The sequence below is a fragment of the Pieris rapae genome, chromosome 19, assembly GCF_905147795.1.
Source record: "Pieris rapae chromosome 19, ilPieRapa1.1, whole genome shotgun sequence".
Taxonomy (NCBI): Eukaryota; Metazoa; Arthropoda; class Insecta; order Lepidoptera; family Pieridae; genus Pieris; species Pieris rapae.
The window spans coordinates 4,884,611-4,908,350 of NC_059527.1; the positions used below are offsets into that span (position 1 = coordinate 4,884,611).

The 23,740-nt window shown below is 32.5% G+C and overlaps 2 protein-coding genes across 5 annotated transcripts in view; one reads left to right on the plus strand and one right to left on the minus strand.

The window, feature by feature from the left end:
• Positions 1-23,740, minus strand: part of LOC111001631 (microtubule-associated protein tau) — a 30,698-nt gene that overhangs the window by 1,689 nt on the left and 5,269 nt on the right. For 3 of the 4 annotated variants that reach the window (XM_045632454.1, XM_045632453.1, XM_045632452.1), the window contains exons 3-7: positions 1,795-3,187; positions 1,621-1,664; positions 1,300-1,459; positions 939-1,147; positions 571-756 (exon numbers count right to left, since the gene is read on the minus strand). In XM_045632454.1, coding sequence (XP_045488410.1) covers positions 571-756; positions 939-1,147; positions 1,300-1,459; positions 1,621-1,664; positions 1,795-3,187 — 1,992 coding nt within the window. Of the gene's footprint in view, positions 1-570; positions 757-938; positions 1,148-1,299; positions 1,460-1,620; positions 1,665-1,794; positions 3,188-4,665; positions 4,765-23,740 lie in introns of those variants that run through there. The other variant, XM_022271576.2, reaches the window with a different exon arrangement.
• LOC123690020 lies at positions 6,790-8,025 on the plus strand. Its single transcript, XM_045632456.1, has 2 exons — positions 6,790-6,889; positions 7,372-8,025. The coding sequence occupies exons 1-2, from the start codon at positions 6,820-6,822 to the stop codon at positions 7,581-7,583; spliced, it is 282 nt and encodes a 93-aa protein (XP_045488412.1). The 5' UTR covers positions 6,790-6,819; the 3' UTR covers positions 7,584-8,025.

Here is a 23,740-nt window from a genome sequence, read left to right on the forward strand (position 1 = left end):
GACTATAGGAACAACAAAAGCATGTTGTAATGACTCTTTATGTATAGAATATGTAGCGTGCATTGTCTTTATGCATTTCAATATAAGTACGTAAATATATTATATATACTAAATATTTTTTATATAAATTTGTAATATTCCGTGTTTGTGTCAATCATTCCACTCTATTTTTTGACAATTCAGGATTCAGCGTGGTATACAGCCGCATTGAAGTCCTAGAGACTTTCGTTCCCAAACATTTCCACCATTAAATGGTAAACTTGAAACAAACTGACCTTACTGCGCAAAAAAACAAATTTAGGTCTATTCGATGCCCTCCATCTTGGCAGTGCCCATTTTATGAACTAGAAACAAGTTTGGCGTCCAATTACGACTAAGTTTTGATTACCAATAGTGCGCACATGTCAAGCTTTAAAACAAATTGTGTAACTTACTTCTCTTTCTCCACATTTTGAAAGATTCTATGGAAATAATTTTAGTTAATTTTGCATCAGTGACCGGCAAATCGTGCTCAATTGACAATAAGATCGACTACTGTTTAATTGTTGTGATTTCCGATAACTATATTACCTTGATGGCTCCACCGCCTGGTTTGTGAGTAATGTTAACAGTAGATGCAACTTTGGGTTTAGCTTTTTCTTTGAAGTCCAGTTTGACGGTTTCTATCTTTTTGTCGCCACCTCCTGGTTTGTAGGACGTATTCTGTAGAGAACCTATCTTCGATTTGGCATTCCATTCCAGTTTTGTGGACGTTATCTGAAAACATGAGTTATCTGAAACTTTTCCCATTACATGAAATTTCTCAGTTTTGACAGTTGTAGCACGTTTATGTATTAGGTTATAACTTTATAATTATTTCCAATATTGCAACGATTATTTTTTTTAAATGTTTTTTCTTGGTTTTCTCCAAAGGCATGTGTTAATAATAACAAATTTACCTTTTTTACGCCACCACTAGGAGTATATGCCTCATTCTTAGCAGCGATTTTCGGAGCTGCATTATTAAAATCAAGTTTTCGATTTTCAATCTTCACTTTTCCTCCGCCAGGTTTGTATGTTGTGTTTTCCAAGGATCCAATCTTGGACTTTACAGCTTTAATATTTGGTGAAGGTGCACTTCCGACTTGTATTTTATTCATCGGTACTTCTAGAACAATATTAGAATAGAATAAAGTTAAATCACTTTAGGTAATTAAGCCACACCCATCTACTATTATGGTCGCAGTCATACACTATGTAATTACTTTAACAAAATCGATACACAATATATCTAGTATATGGACATATTAATTAACTCACTTTTCTTGTCAATCGGCACAGGTGTCTCTGGTGTCTTAGCAGTAGCACTTTTGCTCGAAGATCTGGAAAGGCTTGGTTTTAGGCTACTATTTGACTTTTCTTTAGTTGGCAATTTGCTGGGAAGTGCCTTGTTTGGTGATCCTGGCGAGCCATTTAAGTCCTGGGGATATAAATTTTATACAGTAAATGTTGTCAGACAATTATGCGAGATTTTTCCAAACCAAAAAACGAAACAAAAATGAATGATTTAAAATTATTAAGGTATCTTTTAACCATATGCTTATTATGATTATGCTTATGCGAATATGCTTGCGTACTTACATTTCCTTGAGTCGACTCATCAACGCCACTGTCATTGTCTCCATCTGAAATCGTTGTAAAAATACAAACATATTTAATAAACTAACATTATTTTTAAATAAACCAAAAAATATATCTATACTTATGTTATAACTTAAGATCGAGTCACTTCAAAGTAAAGTAACATAAGATTACCTTTCGGTCTGGACTTAGGTGCAGATGCTGCTTTTCGCGGTGTAGATCTTTTAGAATCAATTGGAGTTTGATTTGTACTTAGTTCCACTGGCTTCTTTTTTGATGGGGTATGCGATTTATTATCAGGTATGGGAGATTTAGATTCCAACATAGGCGATTTCGACTCTGATCTTTGGGAAGTTGGACTCATAGTTTTTTTAGATTCAATAATATCTGGTTTTACCTCGATTTTAGGTGTCTTTGGTCTTTGTGGTTCCGGAGTAACACTTTGTGATTTGTTAGGCACAATAGGATTTTGTAAAATATTTTTGGGCTCTGGCGAATCGTCACTTCTTGTTAATGATGGCGAGCGATCAGAGAGATCAGTTTTATTTTGTTGGCTATCAGTCTTGCCCACGCCCAATTTGTTTTGTGAAACAACATCGTCATCGTCATCATTTTTTTTCTTTGTAGCTAAATTGGATAGTGAGCCCATAAAAGATTCTGTCATCTTGGATCCAACTAAATGTGTTTCTGGGCGATCAGTTATGTCCCGAGCCCCATCATTAGATGCTTCTGATCGTACACTTTCTTTAGATCCACGGATATTATCCTTACTACCAATGGTCTCTTGTATCTGTCCCAGACCAGGATTTCGTATATTTAAATCATCGTATCGACCACTTACAGCACTTACAGATTTACGTCTATCATCTTCCGCTTTAAATGGACTCGGTGCGCCCGGTGCTGCTGCGATGCTAAAACTACGCCCTTTAGCTGCACCAGCCATTTCGTTATTGCTTTCAATCTTATTGATATGTTGACTTTCATTATTAATATTTTGATTATCCAGATTGGCTGGTTTGTTTTGAGGTGTGTTAGAATCAGAAATGTTTAGTGAATTTTGCGATGATTGCCTTGAGATTTGACCTGAGTTTTGTCCAGATGGCGTGTTTTGCCTAAACGACCCGTTTGCCTGTGGGTTAATATTTGCCCTTACCCCTTCAGGCGTGGAAGCACCACCAAATTGTGGTGGCTGCCTAGGACCAAACTGCAAATTATTTGGTACTGGTGGTCTCTGAGGTTGAGATTGAGATTGCTGTAGGCGAGGGCCTTGTTGTGGTGCTATTGACTGAGGACCACCTGGACGATATTGTTGCACCTGTGGTCGAACAGAGGGTGACCCTGGTCCAGCAGTAAGTGGACTTCTAGGTGTAGGAGCTCCTGGTCGAGGTCCTAATGGTGAATTAGTGACTGGACCTCCAGGAAAGAATTGTGGCCTTTGTTGAGGGCCAAGTGGTCGTGGTGATGGTGATGATAAGGATGATCGAGAATCTGCTCTATTAAGAGGTGGTCGGACAAATGGTGTCTCTACGCCGTTCTGAACACCCGGAGAGCGTGTCTCTGCAGGTGCCTTTGTAAAAATAAATTATATTAGTCTAATATATAATCTAAAAGTAAAACATATTGTAAATCTTATGTTCATTGAATAACTATGAAAACCATTTATTAACCAAAAAAGGTAAAGAATGGTAGCGATATCTCTAAACTTTTGCTGTATCTAAGTTTATACGTTAACACAAAAAGGTTTTCGCTTACATTGTTTGAACCTCTCTATTAGCACGTTGAATTTATTTTGTTGTTTAAATTTGTATGTTTTCAATTCTATTATGGAACATGTGTTTGTGGTTTAACAGGTTTGCCGTTCCTAATAATTTATATAGCAATGAGTATCACCAATATTGGCAGACCTTAATAACTACATAAATGATTTAAACCCATAGGAGTAGCATGAGTATTCGAGACACTGCGATCACAAATTGACACGAACGCGGCCACTAGGTCAAAGAACGACCGATTTTAAAATGCAAAGTACAATACGTCTAATGAAATGAAATTCCGTTTTTGAACTTACAAAACCCAAAAAATACAAGAAAGAAATCCGCAATTTCTTGTTCAGTTTCTATGAGTATACGATTAATGTATAATGTGTTTCAAAGCTATTAAATGTAATTATGAATACTTATTCCTTGAACTATAAGTAATTATCTTAATTCTTTGTAATCATAGAAGCGGGTGTAATACTGTGTCATGACTTTAACTAAATTTTCACACTTAAAGAAGCTGGCTAGATAAGCCTTTTACGTAACAATGACATAGTTACATATCTAGCTAATACAGGGAATTAGGTCAAAGAGGGAATTTGGTAAACAGTGTATGCGTATTTGAATAACTGAAGATAAATCAATAACTATTGGTAGCTACACGTTACAAAAATGTCGATCGCGTGACTTATAGAATGGTATCGCTGTTATGTAATGTATTCCAACAAAATTACGAGAAACCAGTTAGAAAATGTGCCTACATACATTTACGACAAAATATAATTAGATTGATAGGGAATGTGATTTTTAATATTATCTATTTTTTTATAAACAGATGGTATAGTATTTACTTTATACATATATATTTGTAGTTTACCTTACTGAATTTAAAACCATATATATACTAACACTTGTCTCATACCTTACTGATACTGTCACAGTTAGAACGCAAAATTTAGTACAAAAAAGTGTAAAAGTAGAATGGGTAATCCCGTTAAGAATCACCGTTTAAATTACAATTGGGTTTTCCCTATTATCAAGACATAAATCTCTATAGTAAAAGCAACTGCTTTTGAAACCACAATTGAAATTAATGACTTGTGTGAATCGCGATGAAAATTTACTAGCCACTCAAGGTTAAGGGCACCCTACACTTAATTACCAACAAATTATTAACAATTCGTTTATGGCCGTGAACACTAGATTAGTACAGTTGTGCCTTATCCGCTTAGCGTATTTTTTCTACTTTGTGCTGAGTATTTTTGGTGTCCAAGTCGCCTTGGCTTACCCGATTCGATGTCTCCATACTGTTAATAAATCTTGGAGCACTAAAATTGTTTTATCATATCCACGCGTCTCGTCGCCTATTTGCGATATCTCCTTGATACTATAAAACAATAAGTTTTTTATTATTCTGAATTCACGCAAGCGATGCTATCAATAACGTGCATGGCTGACGTATACACACTACTACGTAAATTGCAGTGAACTTTTTGGCTTTGAATTTTTCTACTTTTCACAAATGTTTGTTTTTTTTTAGGTACTTACGTATATGTTTACTTAGCTAATGCCATTACAGCACTATAAGACGTGAATGCAATAATGCCGATTGACGTGTTTAGTGCGCATGTGCGAAAATTTCAAGAAAAAATCAAAATTGTAAGAAAGAATATAAATGATTAAAAGAGATAATAACCACTTTGAAACTTTTGTGTAGGTATGTAACGCATGATGACATGTGACTAATCGTGGTTTTAAAACAAAAAAATATATAATACTACACGTAATATATGAGTCATACTTAATCCAATGCCTATAATATATAACTTGTAATCGTTATAAAAAATAAATGAATTGACGTCACAATTTAGACTTTAATCGTAGTAATAATAACAATTATTGCTATGACTACTGAACACCATTCTGATGAATCCTATTGTTCTTTTTTTTTAATTTAAATTGCTGGAAAAAACGAATTCTTAAACTGATTAAAGTGATTAATCTTTTAATATCAAATTTCATATACTAGAAGTTTACACTGCTAATCGAGTAACTGTGTACCTAACTTCTAAAAGCGTAATAACCTTGTAAAAAAATTTAAATTCTAATAATATTTTAAAATCGTTATCATGGGAAAAATTCGCTAGACAATTAAATTAGCACATTAGCCTTGATAACAATCTAGAACAACAAAGATAATACGGAAATAATTGAAATATGTAAATTGCATAATGATAAGCTATTCGTAGCAAAATTTGCGATCTTCTATAATTTCATGTTATGATACTATAAACGTTTTTATTATACAATAAAAATTCGCAACCTAACTACCAGACAATTATATTTACCTAAATGCAAGAGCAGATTTAGCTTAGTAGTGTGCGTTTCTCCATTGTGAGGTCGCGCATTCAACCCCAACAGCGCAACCATGTATATTTGCTATTCGTTGGCCTAGACTCAGAAAAGAATAACGATTTATCTAAATTTTTACTGGTACATTTTGCAACTGCAAATATGTACTTACAAAGCATACCTCAGTGATATTTGTAACTTGTAAACAAACCATTAGTGACAAACTTGAAAAGAGCAATAAATTCTAATTGGATAATTTCCTTGTTGCTAATCCTATGTAGTGGATTTAAAAAAGCGAAATAGCGATTCTTATCGCTCATAACTGCTATCCTTGTTTTGTTTTTACTAATTTTCTCGAATGTTTCATTGAAGACTTTAAATATATTAAAATAATTATGTTTAACCATTTAAATTATATTTCAGTAAAATAGTGAACTATGAATAATAGCTATCTATCTATCAATAATCATCGGTCATCAAGGCAGAATTCGAAATACCATCCGTATCACCTCGACGTCAGTTCATCGTTCCACAATAGAGCGGTTCTTAAGGTAGTTTTTGTTGCTCACCACCACAATTTGGAAGCAGCTAGCTGGCCGCTCAACTATTTCCGAACCATACGACTTGGGTCTTCAAGAAAAAGCGCGTACCTATTCCTAAAACCGGCAACGCACCTGCGAGCCTTCTGGCAATGCGACTATTAGCTGAGGCAACACTTAACATCAGATAATGAAAACAATAATCGGAAATCGTGTAACTACAATTTAGAGTCTTCGGGTTATTCGTGATATGGTACAGAAGAATTCTCAGAAGTTTCGAAACAAGTGAATTAAAGAATCAAATCGTAGAAAATGTAAAAAAATTATGAATGTCACATTATAACCAATTACTTTTTAAAGACAGCTGTAACATTTAGAGCCACGTGTACTTCAAGTAAATCCTAGCAATAGCGTCACTGCTTGGCGTCAACGTGCTGCAATGACGTAGTCTCGGAGTTTTCTTGCCAAATGACTCAGATACAATATAAAACTCCGAACCGAAGTTAGGACCGCACATATCTGAGCCGACGTTGAGTGTGCTAAGAGCTCCAATGTTTGTAAACGGTGTTGAAGTTATCAATACGCGGTTAGAATCATTTACATTGAAAGATCGAGAAGGAAGTGAGTGTTTTGTGTATTTTATTGATTTAGTGCGGTTTTAATGTTGTAATTGATTTTTTTCGCTGTTGTTTAAGTGCTTAGCAACTGGATTTGGTTCATTATGATTTGTGATAGGGTTTTAGTAAAACGGAATATATTTCTGCCTTGCTTAAATTATGCAATTGAATATTAAATTAGGCTTCTTATTAGTATTTTATCAATATTAAAATTTAGCTTACTTTAAATTTATAATTATTGATTACTAAAACTAGGTATTTTTTAGGTAAAACAAATACGAAAATTTTCCAATATTGCAATTCAACTTAGAATAACTAAAAAAGTGGTATAACTTTGCGTTATTCTTTTTTAACAAATATATAATTTGGTAGTATTTTCTTTATTAAACGAATTAAAAGTTAGAAATATATATATATATATATTCTTCAACAAAAGTAACAGCGCGTATTTTGTAACCAAAATAACGGCTAAATTATTTGTTACAGACGAAATGCATTCAAATTCTGAAAAATCACCAATTCCAAAGGCGAGACTGCCGCTTCTCCACCTAACACCATCTGGCACCGAGAAAAAAGAGGCAACTCCCCCACAAAGAATAGACAACCCCTGGCTTCTTAGAGTTCAGAATAACATTCCCAACACGCCCCCACCACGCGATGACAAACCGAACAATTTCTTCCCCCACCGAATTGGATAGAAAGAATTAATCAAAAAATTGGTCAAAGTAATGCAAAATGGCATTTTGCCATTTTTAAATAAGAAACACGAAAAGAGAATTTTGACACTGGTAAAGAAAATTTATGATTACGTTTGTGATGTTCGTAAAATCGAGGTGCTTGGAGATTCTTTGTTTAGATTTTAGAAGTTGTTTAGACTTTCGTTTGACAATTATAGTTTATGTAATATTATTTTAGAGTGACATTATATATTTAAATGAATTCTAAATTCACTTTAAATATTTGTAAAAAGTGATTTGTACAGTTAGTAACGTATATATATACAGTTAAAATAAAATGTATATTTAAGAATAGCAGTTAGTTAGTAGATTTAGTTAATCGTATTGTAGTTTTAATAGAATCTCAGTGATAACTGTTTATTACAAATAATTCATCGTAAAGAAGACAATAAATATAATTGTAAATCCTAGAGTATTATTTTTATAACAAAAGTAATTTTGTAAGGATACATATTATATGTGTAAATAATCTAAGAAAACAGATTAAAATTTGTTTGCTTTATTTCCTATATCCTTTATTTGGACAATAACACAACAGAAATATGATAACACGTTCTTTATACATAATGTTTTTATTTGTATCGAAATTATTAGTCGGATTATAGACTTGGGTTAGGTCTTAACTGGCATTCAATTACATTTTTAATAAATAGGTAACAGACTGAAATTGATACTAGAATCACAACCCTTTGTATTACGAATCCTGACAAGTTCCGTGATACCTAGATTTTGCCTCTATAGGGGTTGAGCAGACCCAGATAACATAACAGTATGGTTATGTTACCAAAACTGAATTTAAAATTTTAAAAGGTCAACAACCCTAAAGCTCATTGACACAACCCAATAATCAAAATAAACATAAAGCTATTAACATCAATACTGTGAAATTATTTCGGGAAGTTGTGACTACAAATTCTAATATAACTTTTAGTTCTAATTAGTTATATTATATGGGTCAACGAACGAGTGTACTGGTATAACTTTTTACGTGTATGGAAGTATTTTTTATTAAATTTGTTATGTAAATTCTCTTTGCTATTGTGAAATGAAAAACCATTTAGATGTAGTGGCTTTTTTAAACTACCATACGTCAGTAATGTTTTTATACGTCGTAATACACGCTTAAAACATGAATCATATCGTGACTCAAAGTGAAACCTTAACGTCGAAAAAAATGAAATAAAAAAAAACACGGTAAAAATAAATAAAAAGTATATGCTTTAAATATAAAATTAGTGTTCTTCATTTATAAGTCGCAAGAGTAAGTAGGTTAGTTCACGATTTTAAAAATTCGTGCGTTGTGTGACTTCACCTAATTTATCATTTCTAGAAATGGAGTAATGTTGACTCATACCCAAATTGAACGTACTTAAAACTCGAAAGTTACAAAAACATCAGTGTAAAGAAATATTACTATATATATATATTTGGTACCATAGAAAATTTCTAAAAGTATTATAAACAACTTTGTTTGTGATTATTTGAAAATATTATATAAAATCAAAGTTTTTCGTGGGTTTTCTGTTCTAAATAATAATAAATGTTTTTATTCCTTATAAAAAAATATATGCATATTGATTATATAACTGAGCGCAAGGGGCTGCCGAAATACTGAATTTTCTTTCAATTTATTCAATGAATTACCTAGATGTAATAGAAACAAGATCTTTGATGACACATTTCTGAATGTGTATTAGTTTAAGTGGCGTTGATGGAAGCAATTAAAACCCTACTTATTTTCATCTATAGGATTTTCCAGACATACCTTCGTCACTATCTCTCTTCTTTTAAGTCAAGTAATACCGAACATATTCCTTTGATATCAGATTCATAATTTTAACAAAGATTACTATCAACATTTGGTACTAGTAAAATAAATATCATAATTTCTTTTTTATTGTGGACATCAAAGAAATGAACATTGGCACGATTTAATGACTCATGTTTATTTATTTACGATGTACTTATACTATCGACAATTATAAGTAGAAATTATTATAAGTTATGCTGATAAGACCTATCTGATATCAAAACTCCATATTACGAATTACTTGAATTAAAAGAATAGAGATGTACCTACGTAAGTCTTTTGAATGTCTGGAAAATCCTATTGATGAAGATATGTGGGGTTTTAATGGAGAAAATTCTTACAGTTAATTTCTATCTCTGGAATACTCTTCCTAGTCATACTAAGCTATATAAATTAGAAGCACATAACCCAGTAATTCCACAACCATTCTCGATTGCTATCGTTATAAGTTAATAATTTATGTTTGGTTGCAAGAATATTTGGCTTGGAAAATATAATATAGATTATTAGTAGTACAAAAGTCCTCTGCCTGGCAACAGTTCGTCTAACATTTATCTGTGACGAGTCGATCAATAAAATATATAACAAAATTATAAGCATCAAATCATTGATATTTTTTAGTATCACTAATCGATAACGATGAATTTAAATTGATATAAAGTGCACATTTATAATTCCCATGATTAAGTGTGGATCAATATTTATTATATTGCTAATGGATGGAACGTGCCTAGAACATTCTACGGAAGCAAAAGCTGTGTACTTGATTTATTATATTTATAACTTACCTGAGATGAAGCAAAAGACTAACACTAGTATAATAGGGTATCCAAGGGTTAATACAACGTCCAAAGAAGCCGGCAAAGCCTGATCTGGTATATGTTACGGGCTCTATTGGCGACTGAAGTATGGATAGAGTTGCGAAAATATAGACACGGCAGTTTGATAAAATCCCTATAATGAATTTGTTTTATTGTTAATTTGTATTGTTATGACAATTTCAGTAGATTTTTTAAATATAAGGTATGTATTGTTTTGTACTCATGTGGAGAACTACCTGTAATTTGATTTGTTATTAACTTAATTCCAACATAAAAAATTCAAAATTCTAACAACAGTAAAAATACAAAGCTTTTTATTTTATTTATATCTTGTCTTTGACAATAAAATGTCTTCAAAATATTTTCAAATATAAGTTTACGATTATAAGATTGAAAAAATTTGCACCCGGATATATTTAAAATCGAGGTTCTTAATGTTAAATAGTTAAACGTTTAATACGGATATTAGTCACCTGACTTGCATAGTATAAAACTTTAATAAATTTCGCAGAGTACAAAGTACGTAAAGACGTTAATATTTTATACAAATTTAGCCATAGTCAATAAAAAAAAATATTCGAATAACTGCAAATTTAAATGATTATAAATGAAGATTCTGATGAGATTTAGATGCACATTGAATATAATATGTTTTCATAATTAGTATTTCAAGCACAGATGTTATTTTTATAGCTTATATATAAATTCGCCAAGTAGTGTATACTTGAGAACAGCATATTTATTTCAAATGGCAATCCATATGTTACATAAAAAAAATTTTTTTTAAATAAAATGGAACATCTACAGCTTCATAAGGCCTCGATAGGGTGCGTCCTGCGCCCTGAAAAGCCTGCGCGCGCACTTACATTAGGAGAATCCCACAACCTACGCCTCAAATATTAAAGCGTAGAACGAGCAGACAAAATCGCTCTTTTCACAAATCCTAGACCCCATCCATAAGTCCCATATCTCTGACTGGGAATGGTATACATTTCAGTGTTTGTATCAATTGTCTAACACGCAATATGCAATCATTCTCAATACGGTAGGGAAGTGAGAATGAATTGTTTTTCGTTCATTTGTGATTAGTCAATCTCATTCCAGGGGAACATTGCTTTTTTATTCCGTTTAATAACCTATGAAGGGTTGAATTATTTTTGTCAAAAATACGAGACGAGTCTATTCCCTACTGAGTCAAATCTATTCCCAAAAAAATATAATAAAGATAAAATATTGTGAGACTTAGTTAAGAGACTAAATAATAATATTCTTATTATTTCGTTTCCCTCATGGAAGTTTTAAAAATAATATAATATAAACTTGTCACTGTTACTCATATAATAATGAATTTTGTTAAAGTATTTTACTCATAATTAAGCATATTTTGTAATTTATAGCAATTAGAATAAAATTATAATACTCTGTAGTCACGGCTTTGAGTAGACCAGTTTTAAACATTATCTGTGCCATAATTATTTTTAGTGACTTTTCATTTCACGCTTGATTATAATTATGTCCTTCTTCCAGGAAATGCACTTGCCTGATAAAAATATTCCATTTTGATTGACTATACCATAATAATTATTGTACGGTTAGAATAATAAATTATTTGCAAGAATATGTCAATAGAGTCGTGGTACCATCTGCTTTTCGCATATTCTGCCACAGATAGTGTACAAATTTGTTAAACATAATTAAAAGGAAGAATTGTAGATTATATTATCAACTAAGATGTCAATTATTATATTATTTTGTCACTACGTCATCACATTATTTAAATAATTCCCACACATTATAAGTACGTAAGTCTTTTGAATGTCTGGAAAATCCTATTGATGAAGATATGTGGGATTTTAATGGAGATAATTCCTGTATCTTGTTATATTGTATTAACAGTAAAATATTTTTATTCCAAAACTAGTATATTTAGTCTACTTTTATAAGTAGTATAGGAAGATCTTTGAATGTTTTTGGTAAAATAATATAAATTTTGTTAGCCGTACAAAATGTGTTTTTCCTGTATAATTCCAGATTAAATTTGGCGTAGCCAATTTCTCCCTATGTCTTCTTTGGCAGATGTCCATTCCAGTTGACTTAAAAACATTTATGTTTATGTTAACGAAGAGATAAAATATTGAGCTTCTTAAATAAAGGTATACCACTGTTAAGACAGTCTTCTCCACAAATATCTCTTATACATTTTTGAGCCTAAAATATCCTAGAATTATAATTTATACATATCTAAACGGCTTTGTTGTTTTTTAATGTGTGTTTTCTCACCACAAAATTTATCCAGTGTTATAACAAAAACGCTGTCGTTCACTATGTCTAATGTATTGTTTTTATATTTGAGTCAATGTGTGTTTTTAAATTAGGTGTCTGAAAATGAATTATATTATTTTGGTCACGTTTATTTCAGTTAACAACAAAACCACACAAACATATAAATATTTTTCGTTACTTACAAATATCTTATTATAACCTATTTTCAACATTCTTATAATTTAATTTAATAATGCATGTGTATGTGCACTATATTAGATTTGATTTGTGGAACACCAGACCCTTAAAATACATAGTAATCGTTACTTTGAAGTGACTCATAAAGACAAAGTTTACAGAAACTATACTTACGACGCCTTGATTACTTAGAACATGTACCTGTAACAAAAGACGAAATATTAAAGATATTAGATTTAGAATATTATGATATTATAGATATAATATATTTTAATGAACTAAAGGGAAGTATAAATGTAAAGAAGTTTTATTATTAAATAACCTAAACTAATGTTTACTTGCACTATTTCACTGTATACATTTTTTTAAATTATGATATGAAATATGAATCTAAATCCATATCAGTTGGATCGTAAATTTATGAGCGAAACGTTGTAGCAGCGTGTAGTTTTTCTGTTCTGAAACCTTATATATTTCTTGACACCCCAATCTTAAATCCTCAGCCCATGTCCATAGACAAATATTCTTTGCTTTTCAAAACATCAAAGACATTTTGAATTAGTCTTCTGTTTTTTGAAGATAAAACTGTTTTCTGAATAAACGACATTCTATTTTATAATAAAACTGAGTTTAGTAGTAGACAAAAAATACATAATAATAATGTTCGAGTAAAAGAAAATACAGTAAAAACCTGCTTCAATAGAATAGCTATTTACATATTTCAGTAACTGTAGTAACAAAAACTAGTGTACAATGGATTGGTAGACAATAGTCAACGAAGGCTGGAGAATAATACGTAGTAGATTTTTACACTAATAAAATAACCATGCAATTTAACAACTGACAGCTCTCAGAGTCGCTCATTAACAAGTTACATAGCCCCTTAAATATCCTTAATTAAACCTTTATAATTGACTATAACAAGTTTACTAAGCTAGTCGAAAATTCAAATTGTCTTTCAACAGTTTCAATATCAATTTAGTAGCTGTATTTCGATTTTTAGTCTATAAAATAGTTGTAATAGTCTCATATGACGTAAAGTCAAAATAAATATGAATTATAATATCGTTACTATGAAAAATTCTTAGGCTAAGTCTTACTCAATCCATTACATTTTGAACTATACTCTGAATTATACTGTAACCATGTTAAAGTGGTGCCTGCAAAGTATATGGCGAGAAAAACCACCTGTAATAAATAAAGGAGTGGCTTGCGCTTCACTCTACCTTTCTAAAAGATTTTTGATGAACTTCTTTAGGCGCATGAGGGTAAAATTTTTACAAATGTAACGTCACGCAAGTATGCAACGGAAGTGTCGAAAAAGAGAGAGAGAGCGATCGAGACCGATTGAGAGAGAGTAAGACAGGGCGAACGTAGCATGAAGCAACTAGCGATGGAGTGAGAGTAGGGAGCAAGTGAGAAAGATCGAGAGAAAAAGTGAGACAGAGCGATTGTCGTATCACGCAGTGCCATGGAGCGAGAGGTGGGAGAGAGCTATAGTGAGAAAGATTGAACGAGAGAGAGAATAAGGGATATTGAGATTTGAGATACAGGGTGTCCCGTGGCAGATTTAGGATTTCTTAATTAAATTAAACGATATTATTATCTTAGAATATACATATATTTACCATAAAAAGAAAGACGAGACATGCGGATTTTATTTTTTGAATATCACTCCGTCCAAATGTTTTCCATCGCGACGTACACACTCACGGAATCTTGGGAGAGTATTCTGAGTGACGTGCTGCAAAACTGACCGAGGAATAGCATTCACTTCTCGCACGATATTTTCTTTTAAAACCGATAGATTTGTTGGGTTAGTTTCGTACACTTTTCCCTTTAAGTAACCCCATAAAAAAAATCTAATGGGGTGAGATCTGGCGATCTGGGTGGCCATGGGATGTCTCCAAATCGGCTAATCAATTTTCCTGGGAATTCTTTGCGAAGGAGGCTCATGGTGGCTCTTGTTGTGTGAGGCGTGGCGCCATCTTGTTGAAACCACGTGTGAGAGCTGTTCGATGGATGGTCTCTTAGTTTCGGTATAAAATACTCACTAAGCATACGGCGATAGACATCACCATCAACAGTTAAGGTTGCTCCACGTGAATTTTCAAAGAAAAACGGTGCAATTATTCCATTGACAGAAAGAGCTGCCCAAACAGGTACTTTTGGGCTATGCAATGCTTGTTGGTGTTTCAATCGCGGGTTTTGTCCTCTTGGTGCCCAATAGCGATAGTTTTGTTTATTGACGAAGCCATTCAAATGGAAATGAGCTTCATCACTAAACCAAATGGTGTTAAGAGTTTGGAATCGACTTAACATGTTATCACAGAACTCTTTGCGTTCTCGGAAGTCATTTGGTTTAAGTGCCTGTACCAATTGAATCTTGAATGGATGGAATTAAATGTCCAAGTTTAAAATACGGTGCACTGTGGTTTTTGGAATCCGCAAACTTCATGCTCTTTTACGCACGGACAGGCGGGGATTTTCTGGCACGCTGTTTGCAACGCATTCAATGTTTTGTACAGTCCTCGACGTTCGACTAGGTCCTGGGCTTGGTTTGGTAACTGTTAAACCTGTTGCACGGAACTTCTGGACCCACGTCCTAATCAAACTTTCACTCGGTGCTTCACTTAAGCGACGAATATTGTATTGAGAACAAAATGTCCGGTGAGCAAGAGTGCATGATTTATTAGCTTCAAAATACTCTTCAACTGCGAAGGCGCGGTGCGCGCCAGTCCACTGCAATATCAAGACCAACCAATCCGCACAAATGCAGAGCCAAACTGTAACCCTTCCCCGGTCCACCGCGCAACCGTTAGAAAAATATTCGAATTTCAAATCCTAAATCTGCCACGGGACACCCTGTACATGCTATATTGGTTTGTGTATTCGTTTACTGGTTAATTTATTTATATATGTATATTATTATTAGCACTTATACGTACAGTGAATAGAGATATACAAATACATACATAGAGTATTAGGGCTTTTACCTTTTTTATTTATTTATTGAAAAAAAAAGCTTGCCAATGGCTTACCTTAGTAATTATTAATTCACAAAGCAGTTTCAGTACTTTGTATACACGCACTTTTTTTTATACCAAGAAGACCTGATAGCATTGATCAAATATTTTTATATATTTGTCTATTACGTCGCTGCATACGGAATATCGCATAGCGGTCGCGACCGAGGGGGCTCAATATAGATATAAAAATCGGAATAGGTCAATAAAGATTGCGCGCGAAAATTAATAGATAAAAAATAATGTTAGGTTAAGACAATAATGTATTTGGTGTCACCAATAAATGATAAATAAATTAAATAAAATGTAAATATATGATTGCTTGTAGATTAGAGATCTGTTTAGTCTAGTTATATTCTAAAAATCCAAACTTGAACTTTGGACCAGTAGATTGAGACTGTTATATTGGTAAATGCATTTTATAAGAAGACTAGCTGACCCGGCGAACTTTGTTCCGCCTGAGACGCCATAAATGAGCAGATTTTTGATTTTATTAAGTTAATTGTTTTATTATATAAAGTTGTCAGGTTGATCTAGCTGACCCGATAGTTATGACTATGAATATTGAATTCGAATTGGTATGATTCATAAAAAGAGTGTTTTTTATTCTATTGCTTTATGGTATACAACATTCTTAGTTTTTTTTATCTTCTCTTTGACTATATTTGCAGCACGCATTCAGTCAATTCTATGTCAAAAGTCTTAAGGTTACATTAAAAAAGTTTAATGTGACCTTACGTGATGCCGTGACCAAGGGAAATAGGGATTCATTTTTATATATTATATAGATTCGAAAGATCTTCAACTTTTTATTGGAATATTTTTAAATAACTTATCGTCATATTTGAGTTTTGATAGTTGACTACATATCATATATATATAGGTTTCCTTTTCTGAAGTAAGCGTAGAGTACAACGTGAAAGAATAGCAAAATTTGAGTTTGTTTACTTATAGCAAGTCGGATTTCAATGAATAGCTCCTTACTTAGATCGTCGCGTGGTTTTAAATAATATTGATAAGTGAACCTTGAAGGTTACGAGTCGTTCAAACCAGGAAGAATCTCCATTGCGTGTCGTCTTCCATTAGATTTTCGTGCGTGAGACTTCGCAGGCGCTTGCCTTAAAATGCCTTATCAGTGAATCAATGTTTTTATTTTTTTGCAGTAAAAGTATAAAAAGTAGGTCAAAGTAGGATGAATGAAAAATTATACGGCAACATACAATCACTAACAAACATATTCAGCAAGCAAAACATAGGTGTTTACCAAATAAGAAATTGTAACAATAGTTTTAAGCGTAATTAAATAAAGAAAACTCGTTACAGGTCTCTACACTCGTTACACTCATCTACTAATTATATATAATAATAATAAATAACAAATGATGAGTAAAAAAGATAAGCAAATAAACCAAATTCAACTCATTATCTTCTTTATATATTATAACAATTTAATTTATTAAGTAATATATTATAATCTTTGATATTTTATACAACTTTGATTCATATTCAAAGCAATTAACCACCAAACCATTTTGTATTTTTAAGAAACTTGTGTCATCTATCGCAAATTTTTGACATTAACCAAAAAATATGCAACATTGAAAAAAGCGCCATCTATCTTCAACTTACAGAACTACCATAGACTAAAAGTGTATTGCATTCATGCCTTTAAGCAGTATGCTCTATCTACATAAATTTCCAATAGATGGCAGTGTATAAAAAAATGAAACCTTCATTTTGAGCCGGCCCTTGAAATTTCCTGTTGAGAGTGTTGATAGAGAAATTAAATGTCGGAGAAATTAAATCTTTGTAAAAGTGACTTTAATGACTAATCAAAACTTAAAAATTTAATAGATGGTACCCTACTTATAGATTTTCTACACAGTTTACGATATTATATGAATCACGTATGCAACCACACGAAACTGCAAGCAAATTATTTGATTAAAAATTACCCGCGGCGCAAAAAATACGGGGACATTCCAAGATAGAAACAACATTTAATGTCTAAACTTGTTAGACAATGCAAACGAGCAAATAATTCCTAACATGAAATTTATAATCGTACATTATCTTTCGTCACTCACGTAACAATACGTAACAACAAGTATAGCAAGGTAAGAAACGTAGTGCATCTTATGAGTTCAGTTCCATTAGTGTGTTGTCAAATACTATAGCAATAGCTCGTTAATTTAGCTTCTGAATGCGTTATAGAGATGTAAACTGTCTTACCACAAATGACATTCTAAAGTTTACTTTATGACTGCACTAGATATACATATACGAATACTCCATTTAGATTATTAAAAAAATATATACATTGATATATTGAATATAAACTCAACTTAAAACCTAAACTCGTCTGTAAATTCACAAGTAGGCGATATAAACAATTTTGAAATAAAGAGCGTGCTTAGGAAAAATAGACAAATGACCTTAACAAATTTATTTTACGGTTTACTTTAAATATTTGACAATATACGTTAAGATATGCTATATCTCAAAACTGACCTTCGCAAGTTATTACATCAGCACTGGATATAGTAAACGATTTGTTAACAGACTTATCGCAGGTCAACTAGTAGGTAGTAGTGTTATGAATCACAAACGAACCGCTTTGTAATAGAATAACGTAAACATTAACGTAATCTTGACAAGATCTATAGGTTACATATTTGCCATTTGACAACGTAAAGAATGGCATTCATGGCTGGAAGGTATGGTTTACCTCTCTGACTTAAGGCCACTGCATACGTGACGGGTTTTTATCCGGACGGGACGTGACGGGAAGTTTTGGAAACATCGTTGCATACAAAATGTATCCAAAAACGTATATGTCACGGGAATATGGACGGGCCGGGAACGTGGACGGGAAAAATATCGTCGGCGACGATGTTTAGCACGTCCACGTCCCGTCCCGTCCCGCGCGTGCCCCATCCCGCCCGTGATTTCGCTATGTATGAACAGTCGCTCCGTACGTGCCGGAGAGATAAGTAGTGATGCTTTGTATTTTTTCCAGTAAAGCAAAACATTCTTTTGTCATACGGAAATACTGATAAAATTGAGTCTCATCATCCAGAAGTTCTTTGTAGAGAGTGTGGTATTTTGCCTTCTTGTTCTCTTTTATGCCATGTAGGATGTACAGAAAATCTCCTTTTTTTCTTGACGGTCGTAGCTTCTTCGTCATCTAGAGCAATAGCAATTAAAGCCAATTCTTGAATTTAAAAATCCATCTTTCGTTGTTCACAACACTAGTACGTTAGATCCGAATCAATGTCACGGTGCCTATGCGTTTGCACCACGTTCCCGTTTTGAACGAGGCAATCACGTGCCCGTCCTGCTCACGTCCCGTCCGAAGTATTTACCCGTCACGTATGCAGTGGCCTTTAAACTACAATAAAAATGTTAGCGTTACCATTAAAATCCGTAAGAATCTTATAATGAACATATAGATATTGATGAGCAACGATTCATAATTGTTAAATAAACGTCCATAATAGAACGATATCCGATACACTACATAATATCATTAGATCCTTATATATAAATAAAAAAGATTGAATATAACTGTATTGTTATTTAATACTAATAAATAATAATATAATATTTCGTGCAAAGTGCGATAGTACGTCCGAAGTCGCCTATAATTTTTTTTTAAAGGACACGCGTAATTTGTTTAAATATTTTACATTTCTTTCCAGTAGTTTTGTAAGGGATTTGAACGCTGTGCGCATACTTCTTCATTTTTGAAAGCCGTTTAAAAAAGCGCTTCTCAAGTTGACAAATATTTTATATTCTTTACACTCGCCGATCCTATTGTTACAGGCAATTATTTTACTCCTAGACATGTCATTGGTCTTTAAAACAACCAGCTGGGTATAATTAAAAGTGATTGCTGTTTTAATTGCCAATAGAATATGACTGGAATAGGAATTACTCTATATCAAATGATGATGTAATACATTTTATCACCGGCAGGCAAATGATTCTTTGAGAGGACATTTTTCAATTTGTATGCGAAGTCACGTAGCTACCGACCTATCTCATCTAAGTATATATCTATAAAGTAAATATAAACACCAAACGCTTATGTCTTTTTTTATATAAAAAATGTAATGGAAATTTAAAATATAAATACCATTTATATATGTATACGCCTACCCCTATGGGAAACAGATATTAGTCATCTCTGACTCTAGGCAGATATCACAGAACTCTACTGTCTATGTTAGTAGTTATCTAATATAACCTTGGGAATATGAGTATTTATTGAGAAATCACGCTGCATGACAACATTGTACCTTTAAACATATATTCTTAGATTAAAATTTCTTTGATCTATGCTAGATGCTGAATGCTTGGAACCTTTCAAGAAGATAGTAACTTAAAGAAAATAATTAAAGTCATTTTTTATACGACTATTTTCAATAGATATAGGGCAAAGTAGGTAGGTACTGACAGACAGGCGTCATGCGCCTGCGTCGTTTAGCGCTAGGTCAAATCATTGTTCTAGCGACATTTATTGCTATCTTCATCTACGATATCAATTATTTCAAGGAGGTTAGTAATATGTAATTTACAAATGTCAAATGTACGGAATGAGTCCCGTAATTCGTGAATTGAGTCATAATTATTAGACTTAAGTACTGTCAAATTATGTCTCGCCCAAATTCGGCCCCATATCCAACGCCTATATTACAGGTTATGGCCTATATAATAAACACAATTAACAGACACATAAATAACTGTAATATTGGATTCTCGATTTCGTATAACACTACGAAAAACTAACTTCTCATAACATATCATATAAATATATATAAGACAACGCTCGATGTCAATCGCAAGATTATTTTTCATTAATTTTGTAGCAATATGAATGGAAACGTATCACAAAAAACTTATTATGTGAATTGACGATTTTTCACAGCTATTTACCCCGTTCAAAACATTAACATAATTAGCGTAGGACGGCGTTTTATTTCGAAGACATTGTTTAATTGGCAATGTCTAATTGCGGAAGAGCACGCAATATCGCGACTTAATGGTATAAATCGCTACAATTTTGGATAATAATTGCAATCTGCGGGGGCTTACGAACAATTTTATTTCCAATTGTTACGAAGTCTTTAATATGTAAATAGTCCAATAAAATCCTAATTGTCTGACTGAACTTTAAAGTTAATTAATTCGAAATTTGTTTGGAATACAAAGAAGGTTAAAAATACCTTTTGTTTCGTAATAAACGGTAATTAACAGTAGAAAGCTTAGAAAACAACGTCCCGTTGGTCATACAAAGTATGGCATTCGTGGGTGGGTGACACTGCCGTCCGGTAATTTAACAATCACTGGAGTAATGCAGCTAAATTCGAATTACTCCTGGATGTGAGGTAACCTGCAGGTTGCCAACAGCGTTCAGTTAACCAATCAGATGGAAGTAGTATGGCTTTAAATATAAGTGTTTTTTTAGATTCCTTATGTATTCATGATTTAGTGTGACTACTTTTGCAAGGTCTTACAGCTGCATATTAAATTTTCGGCTTTGGAAATAAACGGTCTAACAATTTACCTTGAAAATTGTTTCCAGTTTACTATAACAAAATCGTATATTATAAAATAGTTACGTTTTAAAATAATATTACCGTACCAATTTAAAATTAAATTAAACTACATTAGGAATCAATATTATTTGGCCCAACCATTGTTAAGTTTCGGATCATTAATCAAGTCATTATGAGGATCCCGAAAAATTTAGTTTCATCTTCAGCCCAACCCATCGGGATCTTACAATTATGGGACCATTGTATTTTGGTACTTATTTATCACAGAAGCGGATAGTTAGCTACTGCTTCGCTAGCAAAACATATATTGTGCATATATAAATTGACATTTATATTTAAGTAACTAAAAAATACAAACGCAATCGTCAAGAAACCCTGATAGCAGATAAAGTGATGCAAGTGGAACGCCAAAGCAAAACGCCAGGCCAACGCAGTGAAGTTGCAGATGATGCAAAGAGAACCGGAAAGACTCAGAGCGACGTAAAATGCGAAGCTTAAGATCGAAAGACGAATAGACGCTCAATGTGGACGCTTTTGCCCCAGTCATAGAACATAAAGACAAATAAGTCATTACATTACAACCATTATGATCACCAATATTTTTTGTATAGTTGTCTTCAGCAAGATTGTGTAACTGTTCTAACGGAGTATATAGTTCGGTAAATACGAGATATATGTTAATTTTAATGAATTTTGATATCGAGATCTTAAAAAAATCTCTTTTATGCAAGATAATAAGAAACTCCGTTCTTCGCACGTATGGGCTTGTAATTATATTCCACAAGATTTATTATACGCAGGATTCTCATGATAATGAGATGGGATAAAAACCCTCCACACTAGGATTATAGGCAAGCTAAATGACAGTGATAAGGCAACGACCTCACACGTCGCATCTAGGAATTCTTATTGTGTATTTATGTCTAAAAGAAATATGAATTTAGGAAGGAAATTATAATTTGGACCAAAAATTGCTGTAAAACTAGATTTTTATTATTATGTGAACTCTTTCTGTTTTTTGTTTTGAATTTATTTTGTATAATTCAGGTTATCTACTAAGGTAAATTCTGGAGTACTGGAAGACTTCTGAATACATCTGTTATATGGCTTGAAGTTTTATTATTGTTTTGTTTCATTGTGGTTGCAATTTTAAATTCCAAGTGTGGAAGCTGTTCAAAAGGTACTAATAAAATTTTAAATAACGTTTACAATAAAATTGTTCATGTTAAAGATTCCGTATTTTATAATTATTAGCGAAAGAACCTCACATAAATACCGCTTAAATATTATATGATAATGAAAGATTAACACAGAAGCATTGTTACAAAATGCATACACCAATTACCTCAATATCATTATATACAATACACATTTTAATTATAAAATTGTCTCGGAAAGTATGCGTACATCAAAATCAAAGTATTAATGTACTAGTATATTGAATTTTAGAAAATCTTTGATCCCATGCCTCAGTTCGCGTTATTTAGTTATGTCAGTGGCAATAAAAAAATCAAACAGTTTCAATTTTGTTTTGGTTTCTAATCATTTTGTGGTTGAATAATTTGATTATTTTGTATAAAACTCTCACATTTTAAATTACACGTTTCTTTTCAACATCTACTATAACATTTTTTTTTAAGTTTCCTTTTCATCAACTGGAATGCATTTGATATCTAATCTTGCAGTAGTTAATCAGATGTTCAACTGAAGGACTTCTAGTGGATAATCCTTTTAGAAACTGCACGTATGTTTATCGATATAATAGCTTCCACATCTTTAAGTGACATAATACCGCATTCCAGATGCTACATGTGCCCTAGATTTTTATCTTACGTCTACACAATTGCTTAAGCTTAGTACATATTAGGTAAAGTCTTAAGAAAGTATCTGCAGTTTATGGCCTCCCAGTTTTTTACGTTTAATGCAGTTCTTCAGAAATTTCTAAAACAAGTTTTGAGTCATTAGATAGATTTCCAATCACAATTGTACATTTAGAGAATTATTTATGCCACAATTAAATTATTACCTACTGCTGTTTAAATTGGTCGATTATTTTTTTGTATACATATAAGTGAACAATAGTGTAAAACATATGATATACCTGCATGCATATTAATGTTTAATTGATGTAGTTGAATAAATTGATCTCCTCTAAACACTACTTGGTTAATCTGGGTCTGGTCTTCCGATTATCCGGGAACACTAACGCCACGAAGTTTCTGTTATTTTTATATAATATGCATTTTTTTAAATCTATTAGACTAAGAACTTATTATCGAATCTTCTCTTGTCTAGTACTTTGAATATCATTATAAGCGTAAAAGAAAGTACCCAACGTTATTTCCGATATCGTTAATTCTTTTTGCCTGACGCCCATAATTAATCGATTGTTTGCTCTGAAGAATGGGTAAAATATACTAAGTCAGCTTAAAGACAATGA